This window comes from Triticum aestivum, chromosome 6A (assembly GCF_018294505.1).
Source record: "Triticum aestivum cultivar Chinese Spring chromosome 6A, IWGSC CS RefSeq v2.1, whole genome shotgun sequence".
NCBI lineage: Eukaryota > Viridiplantae > Streptophyta > Magnoliopsida > Poales > Poaceae > Triticum > Triticum aestivum.
In genome coordinates this window covers 294,990,640-295,008,360 of record NC_057809.1, presented here as the reverse complement: position 1 = coordinate 295,008,360, position 17,721 = coordinate 294,990,640, and the positions used below count along the sequence as shown (strand labels likewise).

Here is a 17,721-nt window from a genome sequence, read left to right as displayed (position 1 = left end):
TGATTCCCTACATTAGAAAATTGGAGAGAAATAGATTTGAAATTATGTTGGTATTTTTAAAATGATTTTTATGAGGTTTTATTGTAGCAGTAGCATTGTTTGCTTTATTTAAATTTTTTGTGGATTTTATTTGACTTTAGAAAAAATGTTCAGGTTGTAGAAAATCTTTTTCTGAAAATTTTGATATATAATATGCCTACTAGCAAAAGTGCCCGTGCGTTGCAACGGGTATAAAATAAAATAATAATTAATTTAAACTATTAGCACCTCCCTTCACCATTCTTTAAATGAGTAGTAAATCTTTACTGACCAGTATTCTATTTTTTTGAACTGGTTTGGGTTTTGTTTTAAAATAATCACTAAAATATTAATAATATGACCTTATTTAAATATTATCACTTCATTGAAATTAATTTTATCACTTTTTTGAAATTACCTTTTTGAAATAATGTAATATTTGCATTATCTAACCGCATATAAGATTATTGCCTAGAATACGTAGAAACATCCATGCATGCATGTTGCATGGGTGCTCTACGCACTCCATGCGTAGGGTTAGTTAATAGGGCTAACTAATAGGGGTGGTTAAGAGCAAAGCTAAGAGCAAAGCATGCTCCTCTTTGGTTTTTGCGTGCAATTTGTTAGAAGAAATCTGGTGACCAAGGGTGCATGCTTGTTTTTTTTTGAGCATCAGTACAAACACAAGCGCTTATATACACGCGCATACACTCACTTCTATGAACGCACACACGCACACCCTATCTCTATGAGCACCTCCGAGAGACTGAGCCGGCATATCATTTTGAGATTTACGAAGTCACCGTAGGCGCCTCGTCGTCGACGGGAACGTCTCCTCCCACTGAAAACGCATCGCCGAAAATCCTAAAATAAATCCAGAAATAATGCGAGCACCAAGATTTGAACCCTGGTGGGTTAGGGATACCACTGTTCACCATAGGTTGATTCGCGGGTGCATGCTTGTTGGATTGTAGCATGCTGTTGTATAAATGCTTAAGCATGCAAATTGAGCGTCTATGGTTGCACAATGAGAAAACCAAAACTGCCATATTTATAGTACAAGCCCACGTACCCACTGCACCCCCCGCAAGCCGTCATCCCCGTGATATGCTGTCTCCGTCGTGCGGGCCATGGAGGACGTGCCATACACTACAAGCGTGCATGACGACGAAGTTGCATGTGAAGCGTGCACCCATCTTTTTTCGCAGCGTGGCAGCGTACCATCTTCTTTCTTTCCTTCTTATGTTCATCCGTCATCTTCCCTTCGTCAATAAGAAAGAATCAAAGTCCAGGTTGGTTGGTGAGCCTAGTGATAGTAGACTATCTAGCTTGGTTCGGAGAGCACTTATTGGGTTTCAGATTCGTTTTTTGCTAAATGTTACGGCCTAAATGCTGAACTATTGACCCTACTTGTTCGGATGGGTGTTCACCCCAAAGTGTTCCCGGACTGCATGCATACATCCGTAAGTAACTTAGTGCAACATGGAAAATTTCATTGAGAGAAATCAGCAAAGAAAAGAAATCTTCTCTGGGTGACAGGGCCGCCCCGGCAGCGTGGCTTCTCTGCCGAGCAGGAAGCCACAAAAAGCATTGTGCTCTTGTAACTGATCTTTTAGTAGGCTAAGTTGCCGAATTCTGAAATCACTACAGGCACAGTGCAGGAAATTGCGGTCCTCAAAACAATGTGTCCCCATGATCATTTTACATCACGATATCTTTTTCTTTTGGTTATGCGTTTTCCTCTGCACTTTTCTTTGTATTTCATTTATGGAATCGTCCGGGCAGAAACGGGCAAGAATCTCTTCTGTCGTAGAGGCCTCGTCGAGTGCTTCCGCTACGCCAGGAGATGATGATCCAAGAAAAAACAAAGTGGGACGGAGAGACGCCGATGGAAAAGAGGAGTTGAGGTCAGAGCCATCCACAAGCCACACCCCGCCGAACCCTTTTCCTGAAGCACCATCTATTGATTTCTTAAGGAAACGCATTAAAACGGTTCTTAAGTCCTGTCGAAATAGGTACCCGGCGGATCGCCTATTACGCTCTACTTACTCGGATCTTCACCTTGAAACGGCGAGCGCGGAGAAATGGATCAAAATCGCCCAGGTCCTCGAAGATATGTCCAAGCGAAGCCAAGATTTTCGGAGTAACAAAAGGGAGCAGCCCCATACCGACTTGATTATTCAAATCTGCGATTGGGAGCAGGATCACCTACGAAAAAGAAATTCACTGGTGTAGGTTTCTCTGCAGAAACCGAGGCCCCTACTTTCCTTCTAAGGATAAGTCGGGGGGAAAGAAGAGCGGGAACGAGGGCTTCTTTCACTGTTTCCCTAAGTTCAAAAGTGAATGTGGAAACGCTGTCTATGGTCTGGTTATAGGATCCCCTTTCTCAATTCCTTTCTGGTCAATAAGGATGGTTATAGCCAGCTTAGAAGGGAATTCTAAATGTAAGAAGTTGCTGGATGGTTTGCTCCAATGAAGAGGTACACCTAGGTAGGAGGGAGGGAGCTTTCCCACTTTGCAGACGAGTAGTTCTGCCGCTCCGCGTTGGATAGGAAAGGGGTGGAGAAGGTTCATTTATCAGGAATCTACTTGTTGCATAATGCACATGCCACAAACGATAAAGTGGAAGCACACTCAGATGAAGAGGATGGTGAATTGATCAATAATCCCATGTCTTTTTTTGCTGAGAAATCTTGGATCAAGACATACAAGGCAGCATTGGTCAAACATAGGACTACCTAGGCTAGGTCATTCATTGCTTGGTCCGCTATATTCGTTTTGTCTTCTAGTTCTCCACAGGGACTTCCTACTACTCCGCCGAATCTCTCATCTGAGAAAGTAGGTCACCTGGGTCGGGTAAAGCAGCATAGATAAGGCTGGAGTTTATGAACAAGTTGATGTCTACTAGGGCATTGACCGTACAAGCAGGTAAGTATAGGGCTCGGCTAGGAATTCGTTTATGCTTATATTTATAAGCTTTCTTCTCACTAGGTAGGGCGGGCAGTTGGTCTTATTGCCCTGCATCATATGAGAAGGAGTTCTTCCACGAAATAGAGGTCGTCTATGGTCTTTGTGGCATTGATGGATAGTACTGGTCTGTTGTCAACAAATAGACTGGCTAGGTCACAGTCTGCTAAGTCTACTAGTGGGATATGAATATGCATTAGTAGTAGTTATTGCTGCCGGATTGGTATTAACAGTTGGTCAAGTCTAACATAACGTTTTTTAAGTAGAAGGATAGGGCATTAATTACCTGGGGTCGATAGGTACACCTTTATAATAAATTATTAGCACAAAGCTCTCATCTCACTTTTCATAGGTAGGCGAAAACTCTATAGTGATAGTTTAGTGTATATTGGCTTGGATTCTTTCTATTGTTATGGGAAAGGCATATCCCCACCCAGTTCTTCTTCGTCTTAATTAATAACTCCTTCCTAAACTTCAAAGTACGATAGAAACTTACTTATATCTCGTAGGAAAACTAGAGAATGAGCCATCTCCATCTCGTAGAGAAACTAGAGAGGTGCTGGGCGCAGCTGAAAGGAAATCCAAGAAGAGTCCATGAAAGGCTAGCACGATTAGGATCCTTTGTAGGGTTTATCTCGGAAGAGAAGGCTATGAAGCGAACATCTCTTCTTTGGGAGAGAGGGGAAGATCTATGCAGGACACTTAACCCGTGCCAGAGGACTGCACACAGTTGGTACAACCTCGTGTGGTACATTTTACATGTTCTTACAAGTCCGATGGTACAGTTGACCTAGTATCGAATTATTATAGATTCCGTTGGCAGCCATTGCCCCCCTGCATGTTGTCTGACACGACCGAAACGAAACTTTACACCCCCTAGCAACCCCCTGTCGGCATCGAAAACGGAGGGAAGTGCGCGTGCTGATGTTTAATCATGCGATGCCAATGATGTAAGCGCGGGCCCGCAGGTGCAGACAGGTTCGTCGGGGGCAAGCTTCAGAGGTGGGGGGTATGATTGTGGAAGATCGCGTGGAGGCAGGGGTTGGAAATGTGATGCAAGGGTGCGGGGAATTGGGTGGAAGGACAGTCGTTAATGTGGAGTCAGGACGGGCGTGAGGCAAGAAGTGGAGGGAAGTGGGATCTAGATTAGAAGAGATAAATACGATATTCCTGATGAAAATGCAATGCATTTTCCCTTTAGATGAAATTGCTTTTTTGGTGGCAACTAAAAAAAAAACTCTCAAATCAACTCACGCATATTCCCTTGCTTCTGTTAACTACGCATATCTCCTGTTTCTATACTTGCTAGCTAGCAACCTCTTATCACACAGAAAGCGTGACATGAATGCATACCCCCGTGTATACAACTCCTTACTATCTCTAATATACCGTGGCTTGTTCGGCGCATAGACCTATTATTATTATCGGTCAGGCTTTCCTTTTGGCAGGTGATTACTATATATAATATAGCGGGCTTTCCCTTATCCGTTCGCTTAGGTATCTGACTGTGTAGCGTAGTTCGCCGATTCCCGGGGCCGGCACGGCACAACCGGATCCCCATCCTTAGCCAAAGTCCGTACTTTACCCCGTTCCTGATCCCCAATGCCAGGGTTGAATAGTAGCCAGCCATGAGATCTATACTTTATCCATTGGTCAAGTAGCATAATTGTTTACCAGGTCTTTCTTATTGGATAGATATGGCCCTACCTTCCTCTTGAGGAATCCGTTCATGATGCCCTGGCTACACTGACTGGACTATGTTGTGCGCTTTCGAGAAGATTCACACTACCGGCGAAAGGAAGCGGATAAGCTTATCACGAACGGCGCATCCTAGGACAAATAAATATGTATCATCCCTTTTGGAGATGACTACACTACCGGGGAAAGAATCCATAAAATACTAGTGTGTTCAATTGGAAGATCATAAGTAGGACGGATAATATCCAAAGACACCAGTCCATCCAATTCCCTAAACTTCAATCAAATCAAGAAGAAACTAAAGAAACCGCGGAAGAAAAGCAATGGTTGTTCGGGGATAGGTCCCGCAATGAAAGTATTAATAAATCTAAAGTAGATTGGCAAGAAAGAGTAGTTGGTCATCTCGGAAAGATAGATAAAGCTAAATCTAGGAAAGCAAGCTAGGAAACCCTAGATAGGAGCAATCCGTTCCACCACTCTTGAGAATTTAGGGCATAATCACCCGCGGAGCAACTGGGGTACTCAACACTGTAGTAGTACAATCGGTTGTCTTTCTCTAGCCAATAACACGGCAAGAGGTGGACGGCAATGAAGTTGAGGGTAATGACAACAAACTAAATCCCAACACTTAATGCAAACGGCTCTGAATGGTCTAAAGATACGAATTATTCGACCGAGATGGGTTTACCTCACTCGTTTGTAGAAACACTTTCGAAAGAACAGACAAGATCCACCAGATAAAAAATTGGTACGCCACGCACGGCTGCTCCGGCGAGCGACGGGGGCATGGGCGCGGTGTTTCTCGCAGTTGCTCGATGGCTAGGGGAACGGATAAATCCCCTTTCGAAATGACTTGATTATCCCTCGACTAGGAAACAAGAGTACTCTTTACCATAGGAAAGAAGCTAACTCTGAAAAAGAGAAATGGAATCATCGAGACAGGAGCTAGTTCCTGGATTGAGAGAGTTCTGCCTAATGCCTAAATTGGATGGTGGATCTTCAGCTTTAGCGAGTTCACTCGTAGAAATGTCCGTTTGATTTCTCCTCAGGTGCTTCCTTCTTTCAAATCTAGATTTCCTAGAATCATACCTTCGTCCATTCTTGGCAAGCCTTCTTCTCTGATGGTATAGATGAAGACACCGGATCCCCATCCTTAGCCAAACCTTCAATTCAAGATAGGGCAACAAAGGTTTCATCAGAAAGGGATGGATGGCCTCCACTCACAGATCCACTTTCTTTCGGGGCCATCAATACAATAGAATAGTTCTGTTCTTTAGCCGACGTTTTTCCTTGCCGTCTATATCCGAGCGGTTCCCTTTGGCATATTTCACTTGCTTTGCTACTACGGTACCCGCATTCTTGAAAGAAAAAGGGATGGATAGTTGCCCTTAGGAGACAGATGGTGCCCATTTATCCATAGAATAGGTTCAAGAAGATGAGACGCATTGATGTTAATGAACTTAAGGTTGAAGTTCTAGTAAGCTTAAGCATAGGTTTAGGTGCACAAGTGGTATACCAAAATACTCGTTTAACTACTCCGCAATGGGACACCCTTCTCAAGGTGGGTCCCCTTTCGTACGACCTATTCTCTCTCTCTGAAAGTAGCCATAGAAGAAGGATAGCTTCATGAGTTCGTTCTGACTCCTAGTTCGAAATATTTTCCTTCTGCTTGGGAACGATCTTATCCCGAGTCTTCTGTGGAGTGAAGGAAGTGATGCCAATTCTACCGGGTCCGGTACCCACTTAACAACGGATTCCATTTCTCTTGACCGATGGCGTTCTCCCACTGACTTGCTAAGGAAGAGGCTAGTTCGCGTGGACGCTGCCCTACGTGGTGTTGCTCATTTTTAATGACTCTTAAAAGAGTTTACTAATGAATTCAAAAGGATTTAGGTATTTGACTAGCAGTCATCTTCATCAGGTCTAGATATTGCTGTGAATAAGTGTTCTTTCGCTTGAACCTATGGATTGGCTTAAGCAAGCATGGTATCTTTGGACCAGACCTCGAACATCTGCTTCTATAGGAGTTCATGTCTGTCAGCATAACTAGTTTGATCCCCCTTCCTAAAGTATACATACAGCTCTTTTCTATTCTGATAATAAGTAAAGTGTCCCTCCTCCACCAGTCGATGAGCCTGCCTGAGAATCTACGCACTAAAGCCATACTGCAGGATTGCCCCCCATCATTCCAGCTTTAACTGCCTATTCGGCTTCAGCAGTGGGTTTCCAAAGGCGCTCTTCCCAGATAAAAACGGTTTTTATTCTATCCACAGGGACTTTTGCTCCAACTAGATTGAGCACGAAATCCAAGGACCTTGAGTGACCACAAAGCCGAAGGGCGAGAGCAAACGGATCAATCACTAGAGACAGCTTTGTTTCTTGATAACAAAGATAGCCTGCCTTGACTTGAATTGAGATAAAGGAAAGGTAGTACATTGATATCGCTCCGCATTGAATTGAGAAAAAGCATTACCGGATTGTGGAGGATCAATAGACTCTGCCGTCGATAGACAGAAAGACGCTTCAATTGCCCATTTCTCTCCGCTATTCTTCGCTTAGAAGGGCTTGACTTACTTAACTTACCGCTTTCCCAAAACTAGCTAAAAAAGGGTCAGGTATACCTGCCTGATGAGATAGGGTTTTTTCTAAAGCGGGAGCTGCTGTCGGTATGGGCAATTTCTTAAGTTCTTTGATTGATTCCGTCCCCGAGTGCTACCAAAGTTCCTCTAATTCCTCAGCCAGATATTTCCCTTGCCAGACTTTCCCGATAGCGGAATCGATAGATGTTACCACGGAGCGGTACCTAGCAACCTTCATTCCTGCTTTTCCGTCTTGCCTTTGCTACTTGAGAGAATGCCTTTGACCGAGCAGCTCTTCCACTCATTTTATTAGCAATCAAACCTCTTCCCTTCAACTCGTACCGAAGGCTATGTCCCAGTAAGCATTTCCTCTGTTTCCTTGTTTCCCACCTCTGACCTTCCGCTATGACATGACCAGTCCACTAATAAGTCAGGTATCTCTGAAAAGTAAGACCGTCCTCTTCCCTTCGTCAATAGAAGAACTCCAACCATGCTTTCTTGAAATAGCAGTTATTGTCTTCCTGGTCAGCTTTCGACGAGTGACTCTTGGTTGCGGGGCCAGGGGGGACCTACTATCTACTTAACCACTAGGCAAAGAGGGAGGAGCCAGGAAGCGGGCGTTTAGTGAGGAAGAGACAAAAAAGCATTTCGTCGATAAAGATGAGTGCTTTCGATCGGCTTGTTGCACTAAAGCTGCGAGGTTCTTTGATCGAATCAGCTCTTTGCGTTTACTTTCATCCCATCCCACTCTCTTTCTTCTTTCATTTTAAGAAAAAAAGAAGGAATTTTAAAATCCTTCTTATCCTTCTATACAATCCAATCATGCAGTCTAGCTCTACTTTACAACGATATATCTAGCTTTTAGTTTTGTTGAACTGCGCTTATCTCAGGAAATGAGGATAACTTAACGGAGCCCAAACTCATTTGAAATAGGTTTTCTAGCCTTTGGCTTAAATAAAAGATCCAGCTAACTTGTGAGATAGAGCTGTCTTCCTGGCTGGAACAGGATGGTACCTTATGACTTCAACTGGAAATGGCTTGCATGGATCCAAAAAAAAACTCAAACCAACTATTCAACAATTAGTGGGACCTAGAATGAAACTACCATTGTCTTCCCATACTCATCTACATCAACCACCGGCTATAGAGGGAGCTAGCCTGGAAAGAAAAGGAAATGAATGGAGGGTATAAGTATTTCACTGGTAAAATCCCTTCATTAAAGACACACTCAAAAATAGTTTGTTTCAAAGAAAAGGAAATACCACTGAAGAAGATCTTACTTTTTTGGCATTAACTGAAAGCCCAGACACTCTGTTAAAATGAGTCATGATACTTGTAAGCTCTTGGATAGAATTCAGATCACCACCGCTGAAAAAAAAGATCATCTGCAAAGCACAGATGGTTGAGTCTGAGCCTCAACCAGCCTTTGTGAAAAAACTAGATTGCAGCTGATTTTTATGCTTAAAAGCCCTATATTAGAGTTACGACCGTCCACCAATAGAATAGAGACAGCGAAAGAAAGGGACAATATATTGGAATCTAAAGCCAGGGAGCTTCTAAATAGCCGGGGAATTAGCCTGGATGATGATGAAGACATCTCCCGGGCAGCAGATCTTATTTTATATGGGAAAAGGCGCGATCAAGTCAACTATGCGATCCGGGCCTTAAACCGTGTAACCTCCAAAACCTGGAAGGACTTCCTGGATGAATTAAGAAAGTTGAGTGGGCCGTTTAGTTTATATAGATGAAATAGAATATATAAAAAGTTTGATCTATTCTGTTGAAATAGAATACCCTAAAAAAGTTTTCTAAACGTGGGCCACCATTTGTATTCCCACGAAATGCTATCACCCAGAAAACAGAGATTGAAAGGATAGTAGAGGAGCTGTTGCAAAATGCTGTAATCAGGCCCAGTACAAGCCCCAAAGCAGCTCTGGTGTTGAAGAAAGATGGAACCTGGAGAATGTGTTTCGACTATCGAAAACTAAATGCAGCAACTATGTTTTCCAAATACCCCATTCCTATCATAGAAGACCGGCACTTTTGGATGAGGTGTGAACTAAGATAGATTTGAGGGCTGGTTATCACCAAATAAGAATGAAAGGAAGAGGATATCTACAAAACAGCCTGAAGGACCGGCTTTTTGAATTCAAGGTGATGCCCCGGCAACCTTTCAACAACTCATGAATAGTGTTTTTAAAGAGATATGTTGGAAAGGGGTATTGGTCTTTTTCGATGACATTCTAGTGTACAGTTCTACCATGGTGGAGCATCTCAAGTTGCTAGAGGAAGTGTTCCGGCGGAACAAACTTTTTGTGGGTGAGCCAAATTTCATAAAGGAAATACATTATTTATGAAATTGGGTATCTACTGATACAAACAAGGTAGAGGGCATGACAGCTTGGCCAGAACCAACCAATGTCAGAGAACTCCGAGGGTTGCAGGGGTTATTACAGGAGGTTTCGGGGTATGGAGCTATCAGCAGGCCTTTAACTGAGTTGTTAAAGAAAGGTGTGGAGAAGAAGCTAGAAAAGCATTTCTCAAGCTCAAAAGTTCTATGGTATGGTGATGCCTTTGAACGTTGACTGGGAGAGCGGCTCGGAAGAGTTGGGACAGACTAGAAGCTTTGAAGTTTATGTTCTTTAAAAAGATAATAGCAATCTTGACTTACATCCGGTCAAGATCCCCGTGAAGGAATGCTGATTGAACATCAAGCTGATAAAGAGGGAGTACCATACCCAAGATACTCCATTAAAGGAAAGGTATGCTTGTTTGGTTTCTTTGGTCCGAGAACACACACCACAAACTCTCGCAGTCGATGAGGAAACGTTAGTCAAACTACATTTCAGTAATCCGTCTGGCCTTAACCTCTACGCAAGGAGATCTTACGTATAGACCCATGATTAGGTAACTACTTCTTCTTTTATTCGGAGTATCCAATGGAAAGTGGGCCTCTATCTACAGGTCATGGATACCTGGGTGCTAGAAAGGTTACCGAACCAGGGTTAAGTGAGGCTGTTCAAACTTCACGGCCTTCACTATCGGATGTATATGAGTAAAATCAGACATCAGTATCACAACCTAGCGTTATCCAGATCTTTCGTTGATCCAGGCGATTTTGGGAAGGACTCGGCATTCTCCCACAAAAGGCCAGGCCTTGAGTTTCTAGCCGACTCATATAAGTCAGGGTGTCAATTTTTTTAGGTGACGTATCTTTCTCTCTGATGTTCTCCGTGGTCTCAAAGGATGATCAGTCGGATAGCGACATTGGTAAATAAAAAGAAGAAGTTTACACGCCGGGTGCATACTTCAGTGCCACTAATTAGCGACTTTTTTTTGCCCTTTACCTACACCATGTAGACCGGAGGATTACACAGAATCCCATTGGCGAGTTTCAGACAGCTAGGTTATTCAAGAACCAACTCCAATGCTTGGCTTGCTGAATCAGCATATGGATTACTTCATTGAATTTCTCGGCCCGAGCTCTTGTGATTGGTCCACTTGGCAGGTGGAGTGGATCCTTAGCAGGTTCATGTGTTCCTTGTTTACGTAGCTCTTCTGTTGGATCATGTAGCCCCTCCGTTGGATTACGTTGCTCTGCCCTTGGATTACTTGAGTCATTTCTGGGTTTACTTGGCTGCTCCGCAACATGTTGGTTACTTGATCCTTCGCTTTGTTTACTTGGGAGCCCAATACTTATTGGTTGGGAAAATTACCTTCAAAGGAAAATGCTCCTCCCACTGGACCGAAAAACCCATATATTCCCATGGGAATGGGTGGTGCTGAACAAGCAGGCAGGCCCAACGTTGTTTATCTTTATTGCAATCCTGGTTAGGTAAAAGGAATTCCGCAGCAGCGGGTACGTGATTAGTTACAACCAACGGAAAGACTTATTGAAATAATAGGGAATTTCCTCATCCAGTCTACTCCTAGGACTACATCATATGCTCCCAACTCCATGGCCGACAAATCAAACTTCAATCGATATCCTTGCATCTCCCACTGTACACCAGAACACATCCCATACAATCGGCCCGAAGAGCATCAATGAGCAGGCCTACTAAATAGGCATAGAGATACATTAGCCGAGTTTGCTTACAACAACTGCTATCACTCTAGCATCGGAATGGCACCTCTCGAAGCACTCTACGGGAACCTTTGTCGTACCCCGATTTGTTGGGGTTGGCACGTACCGACCGACGGGGCCACAGAAGATGAAGGAGAGTGCCGAGAAGATTCCACTTATTCTAGATTAAAAGCAGTTCAGGACCAGGTACGCCGACCACGATATTTGGAGTTTGCAGTAGGTGATCATGCTTGACTTCGGCTTGAACCTACAAAGGGTGTGATGCGTTTTTGAGTGAAGGATTAGGTATAGCTGACCGATACATCGGACCTTTCTTGGCCCATATCCCCCTAGCCCTTACTCCCTTGTTTCGGTGGTTGGTCTCTACCTTTTTCTGTCTCTTGGCTAGTTTGTCTTCCTCTTCTTTTTGAGGGTAACGTAGTCAAAATCCTTTATTTCAGGGGATTTCCCTTTTCTTTCCAAATGAATTTATGCTTAGTCTAAAATTGGTAAATACCAAATAATAATATATATATATTATTATTATTATTTGAAATATGTACCAGTTTCCTGAAACTAACAAATAGAGTTATAGCTTTGATTGACTTACTGGCTTACGGGAACGCTTTGAATCTCAACTTACTTTGAACGAGTGCTTCCCACATAGATTGCTGGAAAGGGGAGTGAGCCGGGGCAGAACTTGAAGCACGGGAGAAGGAAAAAGAAGTATACAAGGGGTGCGTAGTTGGTATATGTACGGTATAGACCTTTCTTTGTGAATAGCTAGTTCAGTTACAAGGGTGTATACAAAGGTCTGCTTATAGGTTGAAAAAGCCTGTAGAGATAGCCTAGATAGCCAAGAAGATATACGTATTTCATAGAGCTAGCTAATAAAGCTTTTGTTAACTTCAAATAGGCTATTGAATGCAACGGCAAATAAAGAAGAAGAAAGTGCCAGAGCTAACAGCTAATATATTCCTAGTCTATGCATGGATAAAGGAATGATAAGAGCTATGAGCAGTTTATTAAACTACACTACGGCTAATATATATAAGGACAAATCAACTAGAAAAAATCGTTGCCAAAGAAACCATTTGTTTAAGCTTATTCGTTCGCGCTAGGCTAAAAAACTAGATAGAAGAACTAGAGGCCGCCAAGGTCTTCAACCATTAGCAGGTAGGATCCTTTGCTTACTACTTGAAGCAGAAACCTAGAAGAGGAATTCTTTCTATTCCAAAATCCATCTTCTTTCCGGTCCGCTTCATTCATTCCCTTACTAATAAATCCAATTCATCGCTAATGGCGAAACCAGCCTGTATGTACACCGCACAACTAACCGTTGCTTGGTAGGTTCGATCAGCTCTTCCCACCTTTCCGTCGACATCTACTAAGGCTTCAACTTAAGTGGGTTCAGCCGCCCCAAATCTGGCTCGATCCAGGGTTATATATCATAAAGGGCTTCGACAAGGGGTTTGATTCGTTCTTTGAGCAAAAAGATAAGGTCGGAATACCGGAGTTCTTTCTTTGCTTCCAAGAACATAGATTCCTTCTTCAACCCAGGTCATGACCGAGGGCGGGTATCTCACTCGCATATCTAGAGCCCAGCATCTCTCCTGAACGACACCTTCTGCAGACTCTACTGGTGGTATTTCCCGAGGCGAGGGTCAATATGTGCATTCATATCGGTCAGGAAACGACAATGACTCTTCTTCTTTCCGGGAAGCTATGGGCACCTCACAATTCTTATACGACATTAGTGGAAGCGAACATTCGTAGCATTCATTGTCACCGATCATTGACAAAAGAAGAAAAAGAAGCCGTACGACAACTTAAGGAATCTTTAGATTTGGCGGCTATAGACTCAAAGGGCACAGACAGGCTGCTGGTACTTTTTTTTAGCTAACTAAAGTCCAACTTCCTTTGCCGAAAGAGGATGAAACGGATCAGCCGATTCAACTTAGCATTACCCGACTCGTAACTTCAAGCACAACCATCCATCTCAATCCAAAATCTCCGATCGTCTGTGATCCAAACCCAAACTCTCCTCCGGTTTTGGATATATAGACAGTGCCTGCTCTCAAACCAACCAAGACAACAGCAAGTTCCTATCGAGAACAAGACGACAGATCAATATGACCAATTTCTATAATATCTCGGGTGAATACATGAAAAAGTGTTGCTTAGCTCAGTGAAATGGAATAAGGAAGAGAAAGTGTAGTGTGATAAGGGAAGATGCAAGTCAATTTTGAGGTTTTCAAGCAAGGGCTGAGATAGATATACAAACCAGAAGAATTCACATCAGAACCCTTTCCTGCTTCCCCTTTTTACCCATCGGACTCGACTCACATTTTGATCTCCTACGCTTGCTTTCACAGTCCCCCTACGAGCAGCCCGGAATCAATGAAGGAGTTCATTCAGCACCGAGCCGAGCGAGTGTAGATTCAATATGTTGATTGTACCGAACGAAGGATTTGCCTTATCACGAAAGCCACGTTCGTTTCGTTTGAGGAAGTCACACGTCCTGTTCCCTATAAATAAGGAGATTCATTCTTTTTTTCAGAAATCCCCTCTTCTTCCTCCTCAAGCCCCTATCACAAGACCAAGCGGATCTCATCCTGCAGAAGACTCAGAGCGGATCTATCTAATGGCATGGCTGGCTGTCGGATGTGATCTATTCTCGTGTCACATCGCTTTCTTTCTTCTCCCTCCATTTTCTTCACTACTACCGCTTCTACACATAAATCAAAGAAGCATTGTGGAATAGTGGCATTTCGTTAATGGCTAAAATGTTCTTAGTGAAAGGGTTGCCGCAAAACCGGCAAACTCAGAGCGGTCTCTGAAAGTGAATAGGAGCATAGCGGCATCATCCAAGCCAAACACGTCTCCTCAGTCAAGGGTCTTCTCGCGCAAATAAGATCAAAAACATAACAACTGATTTCGCTTAATGCATGTCACCCGCCCGCTCTCAATACAGCAAGTGACTCTCTCTCACAAGACAGAGAAAGATTACCGATTCATCAAATCCAATTTGATCAGAAGTGAGTTCATTGTTGTTGTATAGCGAAACCTTTCCTTGACAAAACCATTCTCAGCTAATAGAAGCCGAGCTATCTATCCAGATCAGGGTTGAACGAAGCGAATGGAAAAGCCAAAGAAAACTTAAATCCATTGCGATTAGAAACCAGTGACTCAACAGCCAGGGCTCGATGGCGATGTAAGATAGAAAGAATGGGGAGTTAGGGCTTCGGTTTCCTCTGTAGCCAGTTTCAATTCCAAATCATTTGCCGACATGCGGACTCACTTCTCTTTTATGGGATGACTTTTATTATCCAAGTTGTCTATTTACGTGGGTGAATCAAGTACAACAAGTCAGGTCAGAGCTTGTGGTAGAAGATTGGGCTCTGCTACGCAGATCCACTCAACTAGGAAAGAAGTACGCATTGCTGACTGACTGTTTGAACGATCCTAGTTACTAGTAGCTAATCAAGTCAGAGTAGGGTGGCCGAGAATCTTCTTGCCGGTGCCCCCAAAAGCAAAGCACAGACTCTACTCACCCACGTGTTTTCCACCTACGGAGGGAGAAATCATCGAAATATCCTCATCCCCTGAAAGGGAACCCGAAAACAGGACGAGAGTGGATAGGGTGACTAAGGAGGCCGTAAAAATTAGTAGTGCATTTTTGAAACATAAGATTACAAAAAGGCGAGAGCAGCATAATTGTTAGTTAGGGGTAAGAGGGGACGGGCCCGTATAGAAAGTCAATCCTTCTTTTTCTGATATGCCGCTCCGCAAGCAAGGAGTGCCACGCACGAGCGGAGCGAAAACTAAGCAAGGGGAATTCCGTCATTCCATGGAAAGCATGCGAAATCCTTTGATTGTTTATAGAATCAAAATAACTATATAGTCTTTCTTGTTCCACTTGCAAGGCAAGGAAAATAAAATGTCAGTTTCGTTATTACAACCTTATTTTTTTATGTCAAAGACAAAAAGCTACGCGCAAATTCTCATTGGATCTCGGTTATTCTTAACAGCGATGGCTATTCATTTAAGTCTTCGGGTAGCACCACCAGATCTTCAACAAGGTGGAAATTCTCGTATTTCGTATGTACATGTTCCCGCGGCTCGGATGAGTATAGTTATTTATATCACGACAGCTATAAACAGTTCCTTGTTCCCATTAACAAAACATCCCCTTTTTCTTCGCTCTTCCGGAACCGGTACAGAAATTGGTGCTTTTTCTACTTTGTTTACGTTAGTGACTGGGGGGTTTCGGGGAAGGCCTATGTGGGGTACCTTTCGGGTGTGGGATGCTCGTTTAACTTCTGTATTCATCTTGTTCCTTATTTACCTGGGTGCACTGCGTTTTCAAAAGCTTCCTGTCGAACCGGCTCCTATTTCAATCCGTGCTGGACCGATCGATATACCAATAATAAAGTCTCCAGTCAACTGGTGGAATACATCGCATCAACCTGGGAGCATTAGCCGATCTGGTACATCAATACATGTTCCTATGCCCATTCCAATCTTGTCTAACTTTGCTAACTTCCCCTTCTCTACCCGTATCTTGTTCGTTCTAGAAACACGTCTTCCTATTCCATCTTTTCCCGAATCTCCCTTAACGGAAGAAATAGAAGCTCGAGAAGGAATACCACTAAAAACCTAGTTCGCTCTCAAATAAAAACCTAGTTCACTCGCTAAAGCATCCATGGCTGAATGGTGAAAGCGCCCACCAACCTAGAAAGGCAAAATGGGTCAAAAAGTAGGTTCGATTCCTGCCGGATGCACTGCCTCTTAAAGACAGAAACAGAGGAGGGAAAGAAGGTAGTATAGGGAACTTGCTTTTGGATTCTTATCGAAAGTGAATCCCTCTAACACTTCTGTTAGTGTTTTATGAGAAAATCTTTTATAGACACAACAAGTGTGAAAATCCTTAGTCACTAGGCAAGAAAGCTCGATGGGAACAAAAAGGATACAATTAGTTCATAATCAAAAAAATGTACAATTTCAAAGGAAAGAAGGAATGGCAAGTTTCACTCCATTGAACATCAATCAATCTAGAAATAGGTAAAGGAAGGCGTATCACAGGGGTATTTTGCTTTTTTCTATTCACTTCCGTGGGGTTCTAAATTGAAAACATGAACACAAACGAAATCGTATTGAAATTACATAAAAAAAGAAAAGGGAGGAGTAGCTCTTGGTTTAAAGAAAAGGGAGGAGATGGATCGAATTCAGTCTTTTTCCTTTCTTTGATGATCTTCCACACATCTATTTGAATTCCCTGCGAGTGAAGGATTTCTCGTATGGAGAAAAACCTCTTGAGCGCTATCTGATCTTATTTTTGTATTTCAAATATGGGACCTGCCTTTTTAATGGGACATCCCGGCAACAGGCCTACTCATGCATGTGGCCAAGTACTCGACCAATCCTCGGAGCGAAGGGATGAACGAATTCTCGAGGTCTGGTTCATTGAGGTCAGCATCACATGAAACCTTTAGCACTTCCATTCGATATTGGATGGAGTATGGCTGGAAGGTCAGCCTAGCTAGTCTTGTCAATCGGCCCTGACTCGTCTTCTCCTTGGTACCTACCGCTATTGAACTTCGGTACCTATATTCCTGAAACAAGACAGACCTTCATGAAGACCTTCTATTTTGGAATAAGATCGGACATTTCCACATTGAGGTGAAATTACATATGAGGAAAATAATCCTGGACTACGAAAGCTGCCCTTGTGTGGTAGAACCAGGTCTTCCACCGGGCGGTCAGCCAAGTACTGAAGCCCCTATCTTGATATAGAATAGAAGTGAGTTCACACTAAAAATAGAAGAAGCCCTATGATTTTGGAGCCCTGCTATCAATCACTTCGGTAAAGGGATCGAAAGATTATGGTCTGAAATAGAGATTTGAGAGTCCCTCGTGTGAGTACGTGCTGAAGAGCAAGGAGTGAAAGTGCGTTCATCTTTCTTTCTGCTAGTTGTTTCCTGCTAATAGTGATTAGTGAGTGCCCCATACATAGCCAATGTCCGCCCGTGTTCACATCCAGTCTTCTCTGTACACTAGTGCAGCTTCCAGCTCTATGCTATGTATGGTAGTCGTTTGACTCGGGAATCCCTGATAAAAGCTTTTAGTCCGTGCCTGGCAGTTTCAGCCGTGGTCCAGTCCAGCAGCCTCTTTTCGATCTAAGAGTCGCATGAGAAGAAAGCTTCCGGTTAGCTTCAGTTAGTGTTAGTTAAATAGAATGGGAACCTCGTAACTATGCCAAGCCCGATCTTGGTTCCAATGTTGCAGAGAAAGGTTATGGGTAAAAAGAAGGTCTTTATCCTGGTGTCATTTACTTTCATAAAGCAAATCTTAGTAAATAAATGTGGGTGATCCTACTTAGAATAAGACTTA

The 17,721-nt window shown here is 43.2% G+C and overlaps 1 protein-coding gene across 1 annotated transcript; it reads left to right on the top strand.

The window, feature by feature from the left end:
• The first annotated feature begins 15,077 nt into the window (after positions 1–15,077).
• Positions 15,078–16,509, top strand: LOC123127452 (putative cytochrome c biosynthesis ccmC-like mitochondrial protein). Its single transcript, XM_044547170.1, has one exon. The coding sequence runs from the start codon at positions 15,269–15,271 to the stop codon at positions 15,989–15,991; it is 723 nt and encodes a 240-aa protein (XP_044403105.1). The 5' UTR covers positions 15,078–15,268; the 3' UTR covers positions 15,992–16,509.
• The last annotated feature ends 1,212 nt before the right edge of the window (positions 16,510–17,721 follow it).

Coding starts and splice junctions, on each gene's coding strand:
- LOC123127452 (XM_044547170.1), top strand. CDS start 15,269: ATGTCAGTTTCGTTATTACAACCTTATTTTTTTATGTCAAAGACAAAA.